The 24,511-nt window shown below is 36.5% G+C and overlaps 1 protein-coding gene across 2 annotated transcripts in view; it reads right to left on the minus strand.

The window, feature by feature from the left end:
• The window catches only part of MACC1 (MET transcriptional regulator MACC1), an 80,061-nt gene that overhangs the window by 10,586 nt on the left and 44,964 nt on the right, over positions 1-24,511 (minus strand). For both annotated transcript variants that reach the window (XM_043873354.1, XM_043873353.1), the window contains 3 exons: positions 15,118-15,240; positions 11,606-13,650; positions 8,521-8,709 (listed from right to left, as the gene is read on the minus strand). In XM_043873354.1, the coding sequence (XP_043729289.1) occupies positions 8,521-8,709; positions 11,606-13,650; positions 15,118-15,232 (2,349 nt within the window). In that variant the 5' untranslated portion in view covers positions 15,233-15,240. The remainder of the gene's footprint in view (positions 1-8,520; positions 8,710-11,605; positions 13,651-15,117; positions 15,241-24,511) is intronic.

Consider the following 24,511-nt stretch of genomic DNA (forward strand, 5'->3'; position numbering starts at 1 on the left):
AGTCTGCCAGTCTCTCAGAAGAGAAGGTTTAAAATCATTGTGGATTTTTCCCTTATCTATATTCTTTTTATAGTTACTCTTGGCTATATTACTTAAAAATTAGTATACGTCATTCCCTTTTTCAAAATCACGCATTGTCACACAGTAGTCAAATTCACTTATTCCTCTTAGACAAAATAATAAATAACATGTATTTAGCTATTACAGTGTGCAAAGCATTGTCCCAAATATTTCACATATTTCAATTCTTCAAACACCTGAAGAATAGGAGAGTATTATTTGCTTCATTAGACAAGAAAAAAATGATCCCTAAAAAAAGTCAAGTAACGTGTCCAAGGTCTTAGGGCTAATAGCTGGTAGCGCTGGAACAGAAATCCAGACCAGGAATTTTAACCAATGCTCTGGCAGTCATTCAAGACTCTCCAAAATATATATGTCCAGCCACATCTCCCCATAATTATTAAAATGACCTCTCTCCTCAAACACTCATATTCTCCTCAGTGGTCTCTAGAAGTCACTGTATCCAGAGCCCTGAAATCCCCTTCTAGTCCTCACCAGTTATTAACATGTTACCTGTCCTTCAGGACTAAGATATGCCCTCTGAAAGCTCCTGATTCTTTGATTTTCTTTTATTTAGTTAACTCTGAAAAAAGTTATCATCAGTAGAGCACAGTGAATAGAACTGTGTGTAAAACAAACCTAGATTTAAATCTCAGTTCTGCCACTTATCTGCCACGTAATTCTGGATAGCTGACACAAATGTATTCACTCAGTTTGCATATCTGTAAAAAGAGAATGGTTTAATGTCTGCCTTGAAAAGTTTGTTGAAGTAAAGGAGATATTGTAAAGAAAATGCTCATAATGATTAGATGACACACAGTAAACATGCAACAACTATTATTCTCACTATTATTTATATTCACTGGTCTGTCTCGTCAAGGCTATGGTTTTTCCAGTTGTCATGTATGGATGTGAGAGTTGGACTGTGAAGAAAGCTGAATGCTGAAGAATTGATGCTTTTGAACTGTGGTGTTGGAGAAGACTCTTGAGAGTCCCTTGGACAGCAAGGAGATCCAACCAGTCCATCCTAAAGGAGATCAGTCCTGAGTGTTCATTGGAAGGACTGATGTTGAAGCTGAAACTCCAACACTTTGGCTACCTCATGTGAAGAGTTGACTCATTGGAAAAGACCCTAATGCTGGGAAGGATTGGGGGCAGGAGGAGAAGGGGACAACAGAGGATGAGATCACCGACTTGATGGACATGGGTTTGGGTGGACTCTGGGAGTTGGTGATGGACAGGGAGGCCTGGCGTGCTGTGATTCATGGGATCACAAAGAGTCGGACACGACTGAGCAACTGAACTGAACTGATTTTAGCATCTAATCATATATGTCTTTGAAATATAACAATTCAAACATTAACAGTTTATCCCAAGTCCCACGCCAAATGAAATATGACTTCAGAGAGAAAAAAATCATATCTTTCATTCTGTGTTTGTTGTAGTTCCTATGTTCCAATGTTGAGAACTGATAATCGCAGAAAACATGTTAATTGTATGGATGATTTAAATACTGAGCAAGGTTACAGCAGTGAGAGTCTAAAAAAGTAGGAAGAATTCCATATAGAACTTTCACTCAGCTATAAAAACATTAATAAAATTACCTGTTTAAGAATTCCTACTTTACCATTTTAAAGCTAGACTTAGAATAAAGTGCTCTGAACACAACAGCAGCCAGTTGGAGAATGAGGAGGGAAAAGATTGTAACTGAAAGATAAGACAGAGAATTATCTTCTTACTGATTAAGTGCAGATGGCAGACCATATAAATATTGCCTGTTACAACTCTCTATAGGTGAGTGGTTTCTGAGGTTAAAAAATATTACCATTAGGAAAGTTGACTTCACTGGGCTTTTCTATGGGAGGATGGCCCATGTTGGTAAATCAGATAAGAGATCAGCCTTCGCGGGTTTATTGGCGCCTGTCGAGGTGGAGGTGGAGCCCAGTGGGCGCTGCCAGAGGTAGTTTAAAAAGGGAAGTGAACCTTTAGTGTCCTTGGTGAATAAATGTTCATACTGAATAAGATGGAAAGAGCACAGCCTTTATTGTTAGGCAGGGGACCAATGTGAAACAGTTGCTAAGGAAATCACTTCTGTCATAAATGGTAATAATCTCCAGAAGGTTAAATAAAGAATACCTAGTTTAGGCCAGTGAGTGTCTTGACCCCGAAATCCCCAGCATTCTACTTGTAAAATACAACTGCTTTTAATATGGACTTATTTTTTAAATATTTTATTGATACCTGTTTTTTTTTAAATTAAAAGCTCAGAAAAACTCCAATGAATTTTTACTAACATGATTTTTCTTTGTATAGTATAAATATACATTTTTCCCAAAAGAAATACTCTGAAAAACACATTTTGCTTATAATCATATTCCAGGTTGTGTAATTTTGCTTTTTATGTAGGAATTGTGACATCATTAGAAAAATTGAATAACTTTTCTTAAAATTTAACTTGGGGAGATGGGTAATTTAAAATTGGTGTTCACAGAAATCTCCAGAGAGCAGCTTTTTTCATCTTATAAAAGAATAAAAAGTGGCCAAAAGAAAAATGTGACAGACACTCTTTTAATAATCCACTCTTAAATTGACTGGGGCTTGATGAAGATGTTGAGGCAAATGTTGATAGAATCATGACATGGCTTGAAAAAAAGAAAAAAAAGAAATAAGCTTTTTAAATTCCCCGTCCCAACCATAACTCCCAGCTCTGCCACTCAGCCACTATACTGTATTTGGATTGCTGGTCAATGTGTAGGGTTTAAAGTATAAGGACTCCAAAGTCAAAGGCCTATGCTCCAAACTTGGTTCTGTGAGTTTCTAGCAATGCACGTCTGAGCAAGTTACTTAGCCTCCCTACAGCTTAGACAACATTAGTATCCACCCCACAAGTTTTTCGTTGAAAGGATTAAATAAGTTAATTTTTGAACTGTTACTGGAATAGTGACTGGCACAGAGTAAGTGCCAGATAACTGTTAGATAAAATAAAAATAGAACAAAGGAAAAAGGGAGAAGTTGAACAGCAAGGAAAGTGAGTGAAAAGAAGCTGATTGTAGGCATTGGCACACATAGGAGGAAATTCTCTAAATGTGTGTCCACTGAGGAAGTGAGATAAAGGAAATAAAAAGTAGCATGGGAACCACGAGAACTTGTTATCTCCTTGCCCCAATTTCAATTCCCTCCCTCTGCATACATACCCTACCCAGAACTAATAAAAGTATGTTTTGAAATCAACTGCTTAACCTGTAAATTAATCTTATTGAAGAATCATCTCCTCCCTAGGAGAAAAATACTGTACAAGTTTTTTTCTCTTTTTTTCCAGAGACATGGACATCAGCATACATTTACCCTTTACAGTACATAGTCTAACAGGTAAAGATTCTCATAGATTATTTGGAATAGCTTCAAGCCAATATACTATGAATTAGTTTCTAAACATTTAACCATATGCACCAAAGTGATGAGGGCTTCCCGGGTAAAGCTCAGCAGTAAAGAAGACACTTGCAATGCAGGAGCCGCAGGAGACATGGGTTCGATTGCTGGGTCGGGAAGATCCCTTCGAGGAGGGCATGGCAACCCACTCCAGTATTCTCGCCTGGAGAATCCCATGGACAGAGGAGCCTGGCGGGCTACAGTCCAAAGAGCTGCGAAGGGTCAGACATGACTGAAGCGACTTAGCCAGGCCAGCACCAAAGTGAAGAGTGTTAGTGTTCATCACAATAAATTGAACAATAGGCCTGAAAGACTCACAGAGTGTTTCTTTTCTGCTTCTGAGTATTTATCAGCCTCAGGCATAGACTGAGTCATTCGTGAGTTGGGCTGTGCTAAAGTAAATAAAGGAAAAGTAGGCTGTTAGCTGGCCTCTATGAAGATTTGGGGGGAGGACAAACTGAAAACAACCATGATTTGAGAGAAGTTGGATATTTAACAAAATTCCTTGATAAACGACTCTAAGTAAAATCTTTTTAAAAACAGAGCTTAATGAGAAAAAAAAACAAGTCCTGATTTCAACTGGACAACTTTTTTTGGAAATATATATATATATATATTTTACAACTGTTTTAGGTTCACAGCAAAATTGAGAGGAAGATACAAAGATTTCCCATTTATCTCCTGCCTCCACACATGCATAGCCTTCCCCATTATCAACATCCTTCGCCATAGAGGTATATTGGATACAACTGATGAATCTACACTGATATATCATAATCACTCAAAGTCCATAGTGTAGGGTTAACACCTAGCTTTGCACATTCAATTGGTCTGGACAAATATAAAATGATATGTATTCATCACTACGGTATCATATCGGGGTTTTTCACTGTCATAAAAATCCTTTGTGTTCTGCCTATTTATTCCTCTCTTCCAACCTCTGGCAACCACTGATCTGTCGCCATAGTTTTGACTTTTTCAGAACATCATATATCTGGAAATTATACAGTATATAGCCTTTTCAGATTGGGTTCTTTTCTTTAGTAATGTGATTTGAAGGATCTCCCACGTCTTTTCATGGCTTGATAACTCATTTTTTTATGTGCTGAATAAAACTTCATTGTCATGTAATATTCTATTATACCACAGTGTACTTACCCATTCACATTCACCTACTGAAGGACATCTTGGTTACTTCCAGGTTTTACTAATTATGAATACAGAAGCTGTAAACATTCATGGACAGGTTTTTGTGTGGACAAAAGTTTTCAATGCCCTTTAGTAAATACCAAAGAGCAGGACTGATGGATCATATACCAAGAGTATGTTTCATTTGCTGGAAACAGCCAAGACACTCCAAAGTGACTGTGTATTTCCACGCGCAGTGAATGAGGGTTCCTGTTACTCATATTCTCAATAGCATTTGGTGCAGTCAGTGTTCTGGATTTTGGCTACTCTAATAGGTGTGTGAGTGTGTGCTTATGCTCAGTTGTATCCGACTCTTTGAGACCCCATGGACTGTAGGCTGCCAGGCTCTAGTCTACAGACACACACTGTACACACAGGTGACATAGTCACTTCAAAGTAAGAAAATTTTCTCAAGAAATCAATACCCAGTTCTATGCTCAAAAAGGAAGCAGAGAATATAGATTTTGCCTATCAAGTCATTATCTAACTAGAGAGATAATTTTTCCTTAACTGAAATATCTTGAAAATGTTTCCACTCATATGAAATGGAGATGCAGACCATTTTATATGTGCTCATCACTGGAATATTTTTATTTCAGTTCAGTTCAGTTAAGTCGCTCATTTGCGAGCCCATGGACTGCAGCACATCAGGCTTCCCTGTCCATCACCAACTCCTGGAGCTTCTCAAACTCTTGTCCATAGAGTCGGTGATGCCATCCAAGCATTAATCATCTGTTGTCCCCTTCTCCTCTTGCCTTCAGTCTTGCCCAGCATCAAAGCCTTTTCCAATAAGTCAGTTCACATCAGGTGGCCAAGGTATTGGAGCTTTATCTTCAACATCAGTCCTTCCAATGAATATTCAGGACTAATTTCCTTTAGGATTGACTGGTTTGATCTTCTTGTCTTCAGGGGACTCTCAAGAGTCTTCTCCAATACCACAGTTCAAAAGCATCAATTCTTCAGTGCCCAGCTTTCTCTATGGTCCAAACCTCACATCCATATATGATTACTGGAAAAACCATAGCTTTGACTAGATGGACCTTTGTTGACAAGTAATGTCTCTGCTTTTTAATATGCTGTCTAGATTTCTCATAGCCTTTCTCCAAGGAGCAGGTATCTAATTTCATGGCTGCAGTCATCATCTGAAGTGACTCTGGAGCCCAAGAAAATAAAGTCTGTCAGTGTTTCTATTGTTTCCCCATGTATTTGCCATGAAGTGATGGGACTGGATGCCATGACCTTCATTTTTTGAATGTTGAGTTTTAAATTAGCTTTTTCACTCTCCTCTTTCACTTTCATCAAGAGGCTCTTTAGTTCTTCTTGGCTTTCTGCCATAAGGGTGGTTTAATGTGTGTATCTGAGGTTTTTGATATTTCTCCCAGCAATCTTGATTCCAGCTTGTGCTTCATCCAGCCTGGCATTTCACATGATGCACTCTGCACCCTGTTAAATAAGCAGGGTGATAACATACAGCCTTGATGTACTTCTTTCCCAATTTGGAACCAGTCTATTGTTTCATGTCCAGTTCTAACTGTTGCTTCTTGACTTGCATACAGATTTCACAGGAGGCAGGTCAGGTAGTCTGATATTCCCATCTTTTTAAGAATTTTCCAGAGTCTGTTGTGATCCACACAGTCAAAGGCTTTAATGGAGTCAATGAAGCAGAAATAGATATTTTTCTGGAATTCTCTTGATTTTTCTGTGATCCAAAGGACGTTGACAATTTGATCTCTGGTTCTTCTGTCTTTTCTAAATCCAGTTTGAACATCTGGAAGTTCTAGGTTCATGTACTGTTGAAGACTAGATTGGAGAATTTTGAGCATTACTTTGCTAGCGTATGAGATGAGTGGAATTGTGCAGTAGTTTGAACACTCTTTGGCATTGCCTTTCTTTGGGATTGGAACGAAAGCTGACCTTTTCCAGTCCTGTGGCCACTTGTGAGTTTCCCAAATTTGCTGGCATGTTGAGAGCAGCAATTTAACAGCACTATTTTTAGGATTTGAAATAGCTCAGTTGGAATTCCATCACCTCCACTAGCTTTGTTCATAGTGATGCTTCCTAAGGCCCACTTGACCACACACTCCAGGTGGTCTGGCACTAGGTCAGTGATCACACCATCATGGTTATCTGGGTCATTAAGATCTTTTTTGTATAGTCCTTCTGTGTATTCTTTCTACCTCTTAATATCTTCTGCTTCTGTTAGGTTCATACTGTTTCTTTTATTGAGCCCATCTTTGCATCATATGTTCCCTTGGTATTTCTAATTTTTTGGTATTTCTAAATGTTTTGTTCCCTTGGTACTTCAAATTTCTAGTCTTTCCCATTCTGTTGTTTTCCTCTATTTCTCTGTATCAATCACTTAGGAAGGCTCTCTTATCTCTCCTCGCTATTCTTTGGAACTCTGCATTCAAATGGGTATATCTTTCCTTTTCTCCTTGCCTTTTGCTTCTCTTTTTTTCTCAGCTATTTGTAAGGCCTCCTTAGACAACCATTTTGCCTTTTTGCATTTCTTTTTCTTGGGGATGGTTTTGATCACAGCCTCCTGTACAGTGTTATGAACCTCTTCCATAGTTCTTCAGGCACTGTCTCTATCAGATCTAATCCCTTTAATCTATTTGTCATTTCTACTATATAATTGTAAGGGATTTGATTTAGTCAATAAAAAAAATGACTCATATGTCTTTGTGGTAAATAGAAAAAATATTTATATAACTTACACTGAATAGTATACTTTGTTTTAATATTAATAAAAATTTTGCATTTTATGTATTTGCTTTGTTTTACATGCTGTGAGAAATGGAGTATTTCCTGCCATGCCAGCAAACAAGGATCACAGTCATCAGTGATTCCAACCCTCCAAATGTGAATTCCTGACTTCTAAGGGTATCCAGGAAGAGTAACTGAGCTCTCTGGCCCATTGGGCCAGTCGCTCCCTACAGTGAGCATGGAGGAATTCCGGATGTGAAAAATGCAGGATGCTGGGCCCAGATGGCTGAGATGCATATGAAAGGAATGATTTCAGTAAGCCCAGACTCTTGTATGTTCGCATACATAGAAAAGTGCTACATTTCTTAACTTGAGATATCTGGTTTTCTGTAATTTACCAGAAACTTCTGATGTTCAGACGACCTGCCCTTTGTTGCAAACTTCTATATGACCTGACTCCTCCCCCCACTTCCTCAGAGCAGTTCTTTCCGGGCTGCTTGAGATGCTGCCTCCCAGGCTTAACTCCCCCAAATTTCCAAATAAAACATAACTCTCAACTTCTAGTTTGTGACTATATTTTAAGTTGAAATCATTCTGTATTTGATGTCTATAGTTATTGTATGCAAAATTGTGAAGGAGATAGATAACGCACACAGATATCTCTAGCTATTGTTACCAACAACCTCACATCATTTCCTCTCTTAAATGTTTTTTTTGTCACCAAACATTATTTATCACCAATGACTAATTCTATTTTTGAAGCTGATAAATACTTACTATTGTGTCCCTTTTCCTTGTCCTGACCGGGTCCCAACTCTTTCCTTCAAAGTTTATCTTTTCTCCGCCTCAAGTCCTTATAGCCCTCCATAACAACTGCCTATCTGATTTGGTCAATTTGATAAAAGACCATATGCAATCCAGTAGGGGAAACATCAATATATCTTAAAGGCTCTTAATGCCATCAAAGAGTGACATGTGTATATTTCAGATAACATCAATGGTTATAGGTGCAGTGATTTCAGTGAGTGGATCCTTTAGGACACTCCCTCAATCAGTTAGTATATGCAGTGGACTCTTGACTGCATTTGATTTACTTTATCTGCAGTTTTTTACTACTTAGATGAACAGAAAGCTTACCTCTGCAGCCACATCTCCAGATTTTCCTTGGTGAGGAATTTCATACACCTCCATCTGTCGCTTTGTGAGTCGCACTAGCTTTTCAGCTAGTTCCCTCCAGCCTTTCCCAAGCTTGACGGCTGAAGTCAGAATAGCAGCCTCCTGGACAAGATGCACTACTAACCCTTGGCAATCCATCTTCAGCAGAGCCTGCAGCAACAACTGCATGTCATAATGTAAAGCAACTAATTTGAACTTTTATCTAGAAATTAAATCTGTTATTACATATTCTGGAAACTGGCATCCTTTTATTCACCACACATATATTTGAATTTTCTAAAATTCAAAGAGTTGATTTACTTTTAAGCAAATCCAACAAGCAAAGTACAGAGGATACAAACTAGACCAGAATTAAGGGGAGTTTTAGGGCTAACTCAGTAACTAATTATAGGTCCTTAAATAAACCACTTAACTAATATGTCTCTTAATAGCCTTAATTACCAAAGGAGGAAGTTGAATTAGCCACTTCCAAAGATACCCTGAGGTTTTAGCAGTTAATAATTTATTAACCCATGATTATTCACTATACAAACAGTAATTACTTTCCTTCCAGAGGACTGGCTATAGGATTTCTAGAGTGAGCACACAGCTGTTGGTAAATATTATTTAATTTTTTAATCAAAATATGATTTAAAACTCCCCAGAATTATGTGTATTTCATAAAAATGAGAAACTTAGACAACCTTGAACAAAGCTATTGCTATTAATAACTTAAAAAATTAGCTCTCTCCCTTTACCATCAATGTAGTTAATGCTAAATTTAAATCACAAGGTATCAAATATAAAACACTTGGGTTTCAACAATGCAAAAAAGAAAACCTTCAGACTCTTTTTTCTTCCTTAATTAAGCATCTGAGCTTTGTCAGTCACCATGCATGTTTCAAACAGGTCTACAAGTGTCTCTTTTGTCTTGAATGTATTTTTAAAGTACAAGATGAGATTTATCTATATTTCTTTTCTGTTTAAATAAAAATGTTCAGTAGTCCCTCATCATTTAATGGCACTTAAAAGCTTTATCTATCATTATGAAACAATAAGTAAAAGTGAATGACTGAGCGAAGCAACTATTAAAGTCGAAAGAATGTCCATTCTTATGGATGCATTAGGAGAACTACCCATGGTCTGTATACATAGACTATATTTATCCACAAATTTATGGAGAGGAGTTGTGACCTCAGAGAGAAGCAGTGCTGAGACAGCAGGCCCCTGAGGGTGCTTTTAGTAAACTGTGGAGTGGGTTTAGCTTATACCAGTTCCTTGTTTTAAGGAAAATAAATTTGCACTTAAAGTTATAAAACCCAAGTTTAAAATCCAACTCCACAAAGAATAGGAATTTAGATAAATCACAAAATGTCTCTATTTAATGACCTTTAAAGTGGATATGATAGTAATACTACCCCATCTAACCCCCTATAATAATTATGAAAGTTGAATTAGATGCTGAAGTGCTTAGAGTATCAAATTCCAAAATATATAAAGACAGTCTTAATGTCTAGAGATGATTAAGGAGATTGTAACTCACAATCTCTGTAAGTTCATTTCCAGCTACTCCAAGCTAGAATCCCAAATATACAACCCAAGAAAAAGGTACACAATTGAAGAGTATCTGTGTGTATGTGTGTTAGTCACTCAGTCGTGCCTGACTTTTTGCAACCCCATGAAATATAGCCCACAAGACTCCTCTGTCCTTGGAATTCTCCAGGCAAGAATACTGGAGTGGGTTGCCATTCCCTTCTCCAGGGGATCTTCCTGACTCAGGGATTGAACCCGGGTCTCCCACACCGCGGGCAGATTCTTTACCATTTGAGCTATCCGGGAAGCCCATAAGCCCATATGCATATATATACTACATCATGTTAGCTATTGTTAACATCACAAACTCCTTGCCAAAAATTTTTTCTCCCATTTTGCACTTTGATTAAAACTTGACTCCTCTACATGAATCTGCCTCATCTTACATGAACCACTCATCTCTTATAGGGCACCAGTTTTGCACAGTTATAATGATATTTACTACACATCAACACACATACTTAAATATCTTTATATACATATGTACATTGTTAAAAAATTTGTTTCAGGGAAAGTAGTAGTTTTATGTGTGGCTTTGGAACCAAAAAGATTTCAAATCCCATCTCTGATACTAACCAACTGGCAGATCTTGGACAAGTTGCCCAACCTCCCATGACTCACTTTCCTCTATTTGAAGATGGAGATACTAACTAGACTCATCCTATATTGTGGTTAAAATGGCCAAATGAGAGAGTATGTATAGAGTGCTGGGCACAGTGCCAAATATATAGAAATCCTTAGGAAAGTGGTATACATCATTATTGTTATTTACACAGTCACATTTTAGCCATTTTTAGAAATATGCTCTTAATTTTTTTTTACTTTTATAAATTACTGAATGTCCAAATTTAAGACAAAACAGTTCTTTATGTTTTTTATAGTTCTCTGCTGAGCCTTACACTGGGGTGAATGCTATGTTGAAAAAATCATGATTCTTAGAGTCCTATTCAAACATAAAGATTAAGAAGAGAATTAGCAATATCACTTTTGGATTGTGATGCACTGCATACAGAAGACAAATGTTAAATTGCTAAAGGTAAGGACATCGGTGATACATCTAAAAAACACTAAAAAGTGAATCTACAGCAATGCCCAAGTTACGTAGTTTTGTTTCAGTTTTGTCTTATTTACTTTCATGTAATTGGAGCTCCTCTGATATTTTAAGAGCTATCTAAATATTTGAGAGAGGAAAAAAAAAGGGATCTCTTAATTGTTATGTTTTTGCACAAACAGAATCTTTAATCTTCCATTAAAGGATGATCCTTGGGGGCCTAGTTTCTGGGAAAATCACAATTGAATGTCAAATCTAAGAAACTAGTTATATGATCTTGTACGCAAAGCTCTGAAGTGAACTTCAATTTATTTGAGACTGCTGAGAGATTTTTAAACTACTTTCATATGTTTACTTATAAATATTGCCAAGTTAATAGAGTTCTCTATGGTAAGTAAATTCCTGTGATCAAGCAATACTCACCACAGTAAGTTCATAAAGAAACTTCCTGGTATTTCTATCTGCATGGCAATCTTCCTTTAACTTCTTTACAACATAAGCAACTTTTTCTGATTCTTTGTCTGCTTGTAGTTGATCAAAGTCTTCCAGTGCCAGATGTGAATAGCCTAGGACATAAGCTAAAGCTTTCCAATCATACACTTTTTCTGACACCAAGGTCAAGACAACTGAGTAGATGTAAGTCAGTTTTTTAAGAGGCAGGGTAATTTGTTCAAGAAGATTCCAGGTTGTGAAGACATTATCTGACATAGACATTACTTGTTCCTTTGCAATCACTCTGATGTTTTTGCAATGTAAAAGTCCAATCTTACCTCTCAGGACTCCCACATACCATTCTTTCACTTTGGACTGTCCAATGGCTTTTACTTTGACTTCTCCAAGAAGAGCTACTGTGTCCCCTTTGAAATATTCAAGTAAGTATTCAATCTTATTTTGTCTTATCACTGTCTTCTGGGTTATTCCATAACTGGTAAAGTTCAATTTTTTGTCTTGAAATGTAGGATATTTAACATGCACTGTTGGTAATAAAGGAGAAGATTTGATTTCCTTCTTTTTCTGCAAATCACTTGGCAGATTTGACAGCCTTTTTAGGTTTGGAGCCGGATCGGGTGAAGTTATAAAGAACTGTGTCACTGGACTACCACTGCGAGGCTCCACCTGAACACAGAAAACAAACAAGTGCATTTCTCTGGAGCCAGCTAAAGAGAAGAAAAATTGTTCATGAACTACTTGACCTGATTGCAAGTGCTTTTGCTTAACTTCTTTCCTTTTTCTTTCTGCTTTTACTTCAAAATCAGGATCACATGATAAGACAGATATACTTAAATCTTGCGGCTTTTCAAGTAAGAAGGAATGCTTCCCCCAGAGCTGAAATACCACTGGAGGTGTGTTGGGGTTCCCACCTTTTTTAATATCAGAGATAGTAAGTTTTCTTGGCAAATAACTATGTCCACAAACTGTGAAAACAGCAGTGAAACTGGGGTGGATATATTTGGGTCCATAAATTCCAACTGAAATGGTTTTGTGGATATAATCCCAGATGGTGGCAGCTGGTGATTGAGTACCTTTAGTTTGTGCGGCAACCACTAGATACATCACTTGACTTAAGTCTACTAGCTTGACTTGGATGGTGTCTTTATAAATGTAGCAGTTGTTTAATACCTTGAAAGGGCCTTCTTTATCCTGACTGTGTAAACACACTATTTCTGCCATGAATTGGCTGAAAGGATCCTTTTTCACTTCAGCCCCAATTTTCATCTCCAGCAAAATGGCTTCCATTGTGTTAAGGTTACCTAACATGATTTCCAACAGTGGGCTTATGGTGCATGAAAAATCATGGTTAAGCTTTTGTGGAGGATCTAGAAAAACCCTTAGAGATACCTCTTGGAATTCCCCCACAGCTACATGGCCTTGGGGCACATGAACAGTGATATCTGATTCAGGTAATTGTACTGACCCTCCTTGGTGGTTTAATTTGCAAACCACTGTAGTCTCTGCAACTTGTGTTTGAGCCCATCCAGGACTCTGATTAATTGTACTCAAATCTAGGCAGGAACGGGCAAGGTGGCGCTGACTTAACCAAGCCATTTTATAAGCCTCTCGATCGTTTCGAAGCCATTCTAAGTCTTGTTCTAAGATCTGGTCAGAGTTATGTATGTTCTGATGGGCATGCGCAGTGTCACCCAAAATGTCCAAAAGTTCTGACACACTTTTAGATCTTCCACATTTCCTTGAAGAAGACTGCCTAAGCAACTGATGCACATCAAGTTCATCACCAGATGAATCAAAAGAGTTTCCAGTTTCTATTTCTCTATAAAAAAGAAAAGGATCTTCTTTCAAGATAGAAATATTATCTCTCTTCTGGTTATTTCTTAGCTGAGTTATATCATCCAAAAATGGGTTAGATGCAGACAGTTCATTCCAGAATGGATTTGTAGCATTGGAAGCATTATTGTCATGAAGTGTGAAATCCTCTGGCCAATCAAGAGGCAAACCAGGATCTGGACATTCTTGTTGTTTAAACCAAAATAAAGCAAAACGAAGATGAAATGGCATTCTGAGATACAACCAAGATTAATTTTTATTATAGCTTAAAAATTGAAGAATTTTTATTTGTCTTTGATCTCCAGTCTAAGTACTACAAAATTAATGTTAAGTTTGGTCAAATTTCCATGTTGAGAGGAAAGAGAAATTGTTCAGCCAGGTTATTTTGACTCTATGAAACATTATTTTATCTTAAGACACAATGATTTATTAACAAAAACATTTAGAAATTTCAATAATAATCATTTAACACATATTTGTGAAAATTACTCAAGACTACATACATTTATTTCTTGTTTAATATGTCATTTTCATAATGAGTACCTGTGAATTAACAGAATAGCCTATTATCCAGATTTTTCTAAATATACAGTGGTTGGTCTCATTACATCTAGATTAAACATTTTCTTTCCTGATAATATTCAACATGTGAAAAATATCAAATATATCTATAAACAGCTAAAATGTTAAAAAAAATAACAAACTAGACACGCATGGATTCCTTAGAATATTTTCTGAAAATTTCATATTGATAAATTTTAATAGGTTGATTTTTTTCATGAAAAATGAACATTTCATGAAAATAAGCACTGAAAAAATAGACCACCATTAGATTTACTACTTGAAGGAATTCATTGAGCTTTTTAAAGTTTAAAATGGCAAAGAACAGGCTTATTGCCACCACAAAAGGGAAATACACTGTTACTTTGGAAAGTTGGCATTTTAAGAATCAGCAACACATTCAAATACTTCTATATCAACTATAATGAATTTCTATATATCTCAAAAATATACCGACTATTTATGTTTAGAGCAAATTATATTTGATCACTTTTTCAATAAATATTGATAATGAATCTGTGGACTTTGTAAAATTGTGGCTGCTTTAGAGAAAATGAAAGCTAAAATAGAAAAATGAATTCAAGTAAGCTTTCAGATGTTTTGGTTTGTTATATATAGAGCTATATATTGATTGAAATTAGTTTTAAGTGTCATATATTAAAAATGTTAAGATATATTTTCAAAAACAATTGCTGCATTTCTTTTATTTTTACACTTTTCTTCAAATCCAGGACCTTCAAACTCTCTTAAAACCTACATTTCCTCTGAGAATCTATTCAATTCTTTTATACTGGATTTATTGGCCCACTGCAACCTACAGATATCTCTTTGACCTCAAAATTCACTGTATTTACTGCATATACTGCTCATTTAATAAAGAACTTTGTCTCCTTGTAATACTTATTATTACCTGTTTTATTTTATTTTGATTATTTTATTTTTCTCATCTTTTTAATGATAGTGTAAGTATTTCAATGATAAAGTTGTGATTTTACAATTCTCTTAATTGTTTGTAACACTTTTCAGAAGTAGTCCCCCAATAATTAGTCACGATGGATAAAAAAAATTTCAATAAATATAAATTGCTGTACCTGTAATATCACAATTTCTTGAGGATTTTTGGGCTTCCATGTCAAACAGATTTCCTTCAGACCTACTTCGTGAAATTCCTCCTGACCAAAGATGGGCTTTTTCACTAGTTAACATTATTCCACCTACAAAGTAAACAATATATATGCATATATATATGCTATATATATATGTATATTTCTTACAAGATAATATAAACAGGTTGGCATAGACACCAAACTCAAAGAAATCCACAGATTTAAATAGAAAACTACCTATAAAAATACTCTGCATAGATCCTCTACTTCTGGTGTGATGCTTGACTAGATATCCTGATGTAGATATTAATACTCCACTGAAAAACACTCAGATTCTGGATTAATAGCAACAAACAAACCTAGAAATGCATTAAGGATACTATACTATAAAAAACATAATAATGAAAAACCCAAGGATAACAAAAAGAATAGTACTTTGACACTCCACTAAATAGGCATTTCTTGTTTGATGATTGAAAAACTAAAAAAATCATTAAACTGGATATTCTTTCTAAATCCTTCTATAAATTCAATGCAGTTCAAGAAAAATCACATATTAGGTACATGATTGTTTGTAATTTAGGCTGTTTTAAAAATTACGAAGAAAAGCAAAGGGCTATTCAAGACAATCCAGAAGGATATGATAGAAGTGATGTGTGATACCAGATATCATCATTTATTAGAAATAGGTGCTAAGTAAGACAATGTGGATTTGGAATAGAAATATACTAAGGACACACTAAGATCATGGCATCTGGTCCCATCACCTAATGGGAAATAGATGGGGAAACAGTGGAAACTGTCAGACTTTATTTTTTTGGGCTCCAAAATCGCTGCAGATGGTGATTGCAGCCATGAAATTAAAAGATGCTTACTCCTTGGAAGGAAAGTTATGACCAACCGAGATAGCATATTAAAAAGCAGAGACATTACTTTGTCAACAAAGGTCCATCTAGTCAAGGCTATGGTTTTTCCAGTGGTCATGTATGGATGTGAGAGTTGGACTGTGAAGAAAGCAGAGCGCCGGAGAATTGATGCTTTTGAACTATGGTGTCAGAGAAGACTCTTGAGAGTCCCTTGGACTGCAAGGAGATCCAACCAGTCCATCCTAAAGGAGATCAGTCCTGGGTGTTCATTGGAAGGACTGATGCTGAAGCTGAAACTCCAATACTTTGGCCACCTCATGCGAAGATCTGACTCATTGGAAAAGACCCTGATGCTGGGAAGGATTGGGAACAGGAGGAGAAGGGGACGACAGAGGATGAGATGGCTGGATGGCATCACCGACTTGATGGACGTAAGTTTGGATAAACTCTGGGAGTTGGTGATGGACAGGGAGGCCTGGCATGCTGCGATTCATGGGGTTGCAAAGAGTCGGACACGACTGAGTGACTGAACTGAACTGAACTGAAGGACACACAATATCCCCAGAAGTAGTATCACCCTCAAATGAAAACTTAATATTTAAATACAATAGAGATGGCCAGGCAGAGCAGTGTGGAAATAGATAATTCAATTAACAGTGATGGGACAATCGGTGGTTCATGCTGAAAAAAATTACATTGATAATATTCAAAAATTTATTCTAAGAGATTTAAAGACTGAAAAGCAAAACTTTAAAAGTAGAGTCTAAAGACTTATCTTGATGGTGTTCAGAAACAATTTTTAAGCAAAGCACAAACACAAAATGCAAACTTAAAAAAAAATGAGATATCCTATATATCAAAGGACATTGTTCACAAAAAGTAAAAACACAAGCCAAAAACTTGGAGAAGATATTTTAATTTTATATGACTGAAGAAGAAAAAAGGATTGGATTCCAAAATATATTGAAGACTTCTACAAATCAGCAAAATAAGACAATGTTACAAAAAAACTGGGAAGACCCAGAGGGATCAGGTAGAGAGGGAGCTATTGTAGATAATGCTGCAGTAAACAATAGGATAATGTGTCTTTTTCAATTTTGCTTTCCTCAGGGTGTATGCCTAAGAGTGGAATTGATGGGTCATATGGTGGTTTTATTGTTAGTTTTTAAAGGAATTGCTATACCGTCCACCATAGTGGCTCTATCAATTTACATTCCCACCAACAGTGCAAGAGTGTTCCCTTTTCTCCATACCTTCTCCAGATTTATTGTTTTTAGACTTTTTGATCATGGTCATTCTGACTGGAGTGAGGTGATATCTCACTGTAATTTTGATTTGCATTTCTCTAACAATGAGCAATGTTGAGCATCTTTTCATTTGTTTGTTAGCCATTTGTATGTATGCTTTGGAGAAATGCCTGTTTGGGTCTTTTCCCCACTTTTTGATTGGGTTGTTTGTTTTTCTGTTACGAGTTGTATGAGCTGCTTGTATATTTTGGAAATTAATCCTTTGTTAGTTGTTTCATGTGCTATTATTTCCTCCCATTCTGAGGGTTGTCTTTTCACCTTGCTTATAGTTTCCTTTGCTGTCCAAAAGGTTTTAAAGTTTAATCAGTTCCCAATTGTTTACTTTTGTTTTTATTTCCATTACTCTAGGAAGTGGGTCATAGAGGATCTTGCTTTGATTTACATCATCAGGTGTTCTGCCTATGTTTTCCTCTAAGAGTTTTATAGTTTTTGGCCTTACATTTAGGTCTTTAATCCATTCTGAGTTTATCTTTGTGTATGGTGTTAGGAAGTGTTCTAATTTCATTCTTTTACATGTAGCTGTCCAGTTTTCCCAGCACCATTTATTGAAGAGGCTGTCTTTGCCCCATTGTATATTCTTGACTCCTTTGTCAAAAATAAGGCACCCACAGGTGCATGGGTTTATTTCCTGGCTTTCTATCTTGTCCATTGGCCTATAATTCTGTTTTTTGCCAGTACCATACTGTCTTGATGACTGTAGCTTTGTAGTAAAATCTGCAGTCAGGAAGGCTGATTCCTCCAGCTCCATTCTTCTTTCTGAAGACTGCTTTGGTGATTTGGGGTCTTTTGTATTTCCATATGAATTGTGAACTTTTTTGATCTAGTTCTGTGAAAAATGCCAATGATAATTTGATAAGGAGCACATTGAATCTGTAGATTGTGTTTGGTAGTATAGTCATTTTCACAATATTGATTCTTCCTACCCAGGGAAATGGAATATCTCTCCATCTGTTTATGTCATCTTTGATTTCTTTCATTAGTGACTTATACTTTTCTGTGTCCAGTTCTTTTGTCTCCTTAGGTAGGTTTATTCCTAGATATTTAATTCTTTTTGTTGCAATGGTGAATGGGATTGATTCCTTGATTTCTCTTTCTGATTTTTCATTGTTAGTATATAGAAATGCAAGTAATTTCTTATTGATTTTGTACCCTTCAACTTTGCTAAATTAATTGATTAGCTCTAGTAATTTTCTGATACTATCTTTAGGGTTTTCTATGTACAGTATCATATCATCTGCAAACAGTGAGAACTTTATTTCTTTTTTTCTGATCTGGATTCCTTTTATTTATTTTTCACCACTGTTTGCTGTAGCTAGGCCTTCCAGAACTATGTTGAATAATAATGGCAAAAGTGGACACCCTAGTCTTATTCCTGATCTTAAGGGGAATGCTTTCATTTTTTCAACATTGAGAATAATGTTTGCTGTAGGCTTATCATATATGGTCTTTACTATGTTGAGGTAGGTTCCTTCTATGCCCATTTTTTGAAGAGTTTTAATCATAAATGGGGAGAAGGCAATGGCACCCCACTCTAGTACTCTTGCCTGGAAAATTCCATGGATGGAGGAGCCTGGTGGGCTGTGGTCCATGGGGTTGCTAAGAGTCAGACACGACTGAGCAACTTCACTTTCACTTTCCACTTTCATGCATTGGAGGCGGAAATGGCAACCCACTCCAGTATTCTTGCCTGGAGAATCCCAGGGATGGGGCAGCCTGGTGGGCTGACGTCCATGGGGTCACACAGAGTTGGACACAACTGAAGTGACTTAGCAGCAATCATAAATGGGTCCTGAATTTTGTCAAGGCTTTTCCTGCATCTATTGAGATGATCATATGGTTTTTATCTTCCAACTTGTTAATACAGTGTATCACATTGATTGATTTGCATATATTGAAGAATCCTTGCATTCCTGGAATAAACCCACCTTGATCATGGTGTACGAGCTTTCTGAAGTGTTGCTGAATTCTGTTTGCTAAAATTTTGTTGAGGATTTTTGCATCTATATTCATCAGTGACATTCACCTGTAGTTTTCTTTTTTGTGTGTTGCTTTTTTTTTTTTCCATTTATTTTTATTAGTTGGAGGCTAATTACAATATTGTAGTGGTTTTTGTCATACATTGACATGAATCAGCCATGGATTTACATGTATTCCCCATCCCGATCCCCCCTCCCACCTTCCTCTCCACCCAGTTCCTCTGGGTCTTCCCAGTGCACCAGGCCCGAGCACTTGTCTCATGAATCCAGCCTGGGCTGGTGATCTGTTTCACCCTAGATAATATACATGTTTCGATGCTGTTCTCTCGAAACATCCCACCCTCGCCTTCTCCCACAGAGTCCAAAATTCTGTTCTGTACAACTGTGTCTCTTTTTCTGTGTGTGTTGTTTTCATCCGGTTTTGGTATTGAGGTGAGGCTGGACTTGTAGAAATGGCTTGGCAGTGTTCCTTCCTCTGCAATTTTTTGAAAGAATTTTAGAAGGATAGGCATTAGCTCGTCTCTAAATGTTTGATAGAATTCTGTGAAGCCATCCAGTCCTGGGCTTTTGTTTTTGGGAGATTTTTGATCACAGCTTCAATTTCAGTGCTTGTAATAGGGTTGTTCATAATTTCTATTTCTTCTTGGTTCAATCTTGGAAGATTGAACTTTTCTAAGAATCTGTCCATTTCCTACAGTTTATCTATTTTATTACCATATGGTTGTTCATAATGGTCTGTTATAATTTTTTGTATTTCTGCGTTGTCTTTTGTAACCTCTCATTTCTCATTTCTAGTGTTGTTGATTTGATTCTTCTCTCTTTTTTTCTTGATGAGTCTGGCTAACGATTTGTCAACTTTGTTTATCTTCTCAAAGAACCAGCTTTTAGTTTTATTAATCTTTACTATTGTTTCTTTCCTTTCTTTTTCATTTATTTTTCCTTCGATCTTTATGATTTCTATCCTTCTACTAATTTTGTTTTTTCTTTCTGTTCTTCTTTTTCCAGTTGTTTTAGGTGTAAAGTTAAGCTGTCTACTCGATGTTTTTCTTTTCTCTTGAGGTAGTATTGTTTTGTTATAAACTTCCCTCTTAGAAGTGCTTTTGCTACATCCCATAGGTTTGAGTTGTTGTGTTTTCATTGTCATTTGTTTCTAGAAATTTTTTGATTTCCCTTTTGATTTCTTCAGTGACCTGCTGGGTTATTTATAAATGTGTTGTTTGATCTCCATGTGTTTTTGTTTCATACAGTTTTTTTCTTGTAATTGATATCAAGTCCCATAGCATTATGGTCTGAGAAGATGCTTGATATGATTTCAATTTTCTTAAGTTTACTGAGGTTTGATTTGTGACCCAAGATGTGGTCTATCCTGGAGAATGTTCCATGTGGACTTGAAAAGAAAGCGTATTCTTCTGCATTTGGATGGAATGTCCTGACGATATCAGTGAGATCCACCTCATCTGATGTATCACTTAAGACTTGCATTTCCTTATTAATTTTCTGTTTTGATGATCTGTCTATTGGTGTGAGTGGGGTGTTAAGGTCTCCCACTATTATTGTGTTACTGTCAATTTCTCCTTTTATGCCTGTTATGCTTTTCTTTTGTATTGAGGTGCTCCTGTTGATTGTGTAGATATTTACAATTGTTATGTCTTCCTCTTGGATTGATCCCTTGATCATCATGTAGTGTCCTTCCTTTTCTCTTGTAATCTTTATTTTAAGGTCTATTTTGTCTGCTATGAAGATTGCTACTCCAGCTTTCTTTTCCTTCCCATTTGCATGGAAAGTATTTTTCCATCCTCTCACTTTCAGTCTATATGTGTCTTGAGGTCTGAAGTGGGTTTCTTGTAGATGGCATATATATGGGTCTTGTTTTTGTATCTATTCAGCCAACCTGTGTCTTTTGGTTGGAGCATTTAATGCATTTACATTTAAAGTGATTATATATATATATATATATATATATATATATATATATATATATATATATATTCCTATTTCCATTTTCTCATTTGTTTGGGGTTGATTTTGTAAATCTTTTCTTCTCTTGTATTTCTTGACTATCTAAGTCCCTAACATTTGCTGTAAAGCTGGTTTGGTGGTACTGAATTCTCTTAACTTTTGCTTGTCTGAAAAGCTTTTTATTTCTCCATCAATTTTGAATGAGATCCTTGCCAAGCACATTTTTCCTTCCTGGGTGGATTTTTCCCTTTCAATACTTTAAATATATCCTGTCATTTCTTTCTGGTTTGCAGAGTTTCTGCTGAAAGATCAGCTGTTAAGCATATGAGGTTTCCCTTATGTGTTACTTGTTGCTTTCCCCTTGCTGCTTTTCATATTCTTTCTTTGTGTTTAATATTTGTTAGTTCGATTAGTATGTGTCTTGGCATGTTTCTCCTTGGGTTTATCCTGTATGGGACTCTGTGCCTCTTGGACTTGATTGACTATTTTCTTTCCCATGTTGTGAATATTTTAACTATAGCTCTTAAAAATTTTCTCATACTCTTTCTTTTTCTCTTCTTCTTCTGGGGCCCCTATAATTTGAATGTTGGTGTGTTTGATATTGTCCCAGAGTTCTCTGAGACTGTTCTCAGTTCTTTTCATTCTTTTTGCTTTATTCAGCTCTTCAGAAGTTATTTCCACCATTTTATCTTCCACCTCACTGATTGGTTCTTCTGCTTCAGACAATCTGCTATTGATTCCTTCTAGAGTATTTTTCATTTCAGTAATTGTGCTGTTTGTGTGTTTATTCTTTAATTCTTCTTTGTTAATTGATACTTGCATTTTCTCCGTTTTGTTTTCATGGTGTCTGATCATCTTTACTGTCATTATTCTGAATTGTTTTTCAGGCGGTTTGCCCGTTTCCTCTTCTTTTATTTGGACTCCTGTGTTTCCAGTTTATTCCTTCATTTGTGCAGTATTTCTCTGCCTTTTCATTATTTATTTTTTTTAAGTTATTTGTTTGAGGTCTCCTATTCCTAGGCTTCAAAGAAAGTTGAATTCTTTCCTTGAAGAAGGTTGAATTCTTTCTTCTTTTTGGTTTCTGCCCTCCTAAGGTTGGTCCAGTGGTTTGTGTAAGATTTGTATAGGGTGAGATTTGTGCTGAGATTTTGTTTGATTGTTTGTTTGTTTTTCCTCTGATGGGCAAGGCTGAGTGAGGTGGTTCTCCTGTCTGCTGATGATTGGGTTTGTATTTTTGTTTTGTTTGTTATTCAGATGAGGCATCCTGCACAGGCTGCTACTGGTGGTTGGGTGATACCAGGTCTTGTATTCAAGTGGTTTCCTTTGTGTGAGTTCTCATTATTTGATACTCCCTAGGGTTAGTTCTCTGGTAGTCTAGGGTCTTGGAGTTAGTGCTCCCACTCCAAAGGCTCAGGGCTTGATATCTGCTCAGGAACAAAGATTCCACAAGAGGTTTGTTATGGCATGAAGTGAGATTAAAACAAATATCCAAAAATGAGAAACCAATGATGAACTCCAGATAAGTGGCAGTTACTAAATCAGGCAAATAACAATTAAAATACTGGGATATACATATACACCCATGAGCAAAGTCAAAACAGCTCAACAAAAATAAAGTACAGTAGATTGATCCAGTGAACAAAGGAAATAAAAAATTATATTTACCAGTTAAGAACAAAACTAAATAAAACACAAACTGGAAAACAAAACTAAAGCAAGGTGCCAAGTGGAGAATAAAGAAATGAAAACAAAGCTAACAAACATGTTGAGAGAAAAGGAGAAGAAAGAAAAGAAAGAAAGAATAGATGTGCAAAGTTAAATAGAGGTAGATTTGTATACATTAAAGATTAACTGCAAGGGGAAAAGAACAGTATGAAAGGCAAATAAAGGAATAAATGTAGAAAAAATATAATAGGTTTTAAAAAATTAAAATTATAAAAAAGAGAAAAGAAGAAAAATCAGAAGAAAGAAAAAGAGAGAAAAAAAAAAAGGAAAACACCACAGAACTGCAAAAGCCAAAGGAAGAGCCAGAGATTTATAATAACAATAAACAGTGTGACTGAATATACACATATACATATACACCCATAAGTAAAATCAAAACAGTGCAATAAAAATAAAGTACAAATAGATTGACCCAGCGAACAAAGGAAATCAAAAATTATATCTACCAGGATAAAAACTAAAGCACAAACTAGAAAACTAAAGCAAGGTGCCAATTGGGGAATAAAGCAATAAAAATAAAACTAACAAATCTATTGAGAGGAAAGGAGAGCAGGAAAGAAAGAATAGATATGCAAAGTTAAATAGAGGTAGATAAAGAAGATTTATACATATTAAAGATTAACTGCAAGAGGAAAAGAACAGTAGAGAAAGCAAACAAAGGAATAAACGCAGAAAAAATAATAATAGATTTAAAAATTTAAATTTAAAAGAGAAAAGAAAACTAAAAAGGGAAACCACAGCTGCAAAAGCCCAATGTACAGGCAGAGGTTTATAACAATAAAAATGTGACTTAAAAATTTTTTTTTCAAAGGCTTAATTGGATTTCTTAGTGCCAATAAAATTAACAATTACAATAGAGGGGGGAAAAAACAGAAAAGAAAAAAATATCAAAAAGAATCTACAGAACAATTCAAAAAATAAGAATAGTAAATGCTTTTCTTGAGTCACTGCTGTCAGAGTCCTTTCCCGTGCTGGGAGTCACCGTCCCCCTCACCTCCCTGGGATGCCCTCCCACACCGTGCTGATCTCTGGACCTGCTGTGGGGGCCGCTCAGAGTCTAATCTGGTCCTCCTCCTGTGTGTCTTGCCTTCAATGTCCACGGCTATCAGAGCTAGTGTGTTTTCTTTTGTGGGAGCTCTCAATGGCCTTTTACATATTCCATAGACAAAACGTCTGCCTAGTTGATCCTGTGGATTTAATCTGCAGCTCATACCGCTGGTGGGAAGGTTTGGGGTCTTCTTCCTTAGCCACACTGCCCCTGGGTTTCAACTGTGGTTTTATTTCCACCTTTGCATGTGGGTCACCCACTGGGGTTTGCTCCTGAGGCTGCCCTGGAGGACTTGGGTTTGCCCCTGTGAGGGCCAGGTGCAGAGGTGGTGCAGCTGCTTGGGTCACAGGGGTTCTGGCAGCACCAGGTACTCAGGGGGGTTGGTGGCTAGGACAGCAGGAAATATAGTGCTCTAGAAGAGTATGGCAATCAATATTGGCCAATACACTTCAGTATTCTTGCCTGGACAACCCCCTCTCTGAAAGAGAAGCCTGGCAG

This window comes from Cervus elaphus, chromosome 18 (genome assembly GCF_910594005.1).
Source record: "Cervus elaphus chromosome 18, mCerEla1.1, whole genome shotgun sequence".
Lineage (NCBI taxonomy): Eukaryota > Metazoa > Chordata > Mammalia > Artiodactyla > Cervidae > Cervus > Cervus elaphus.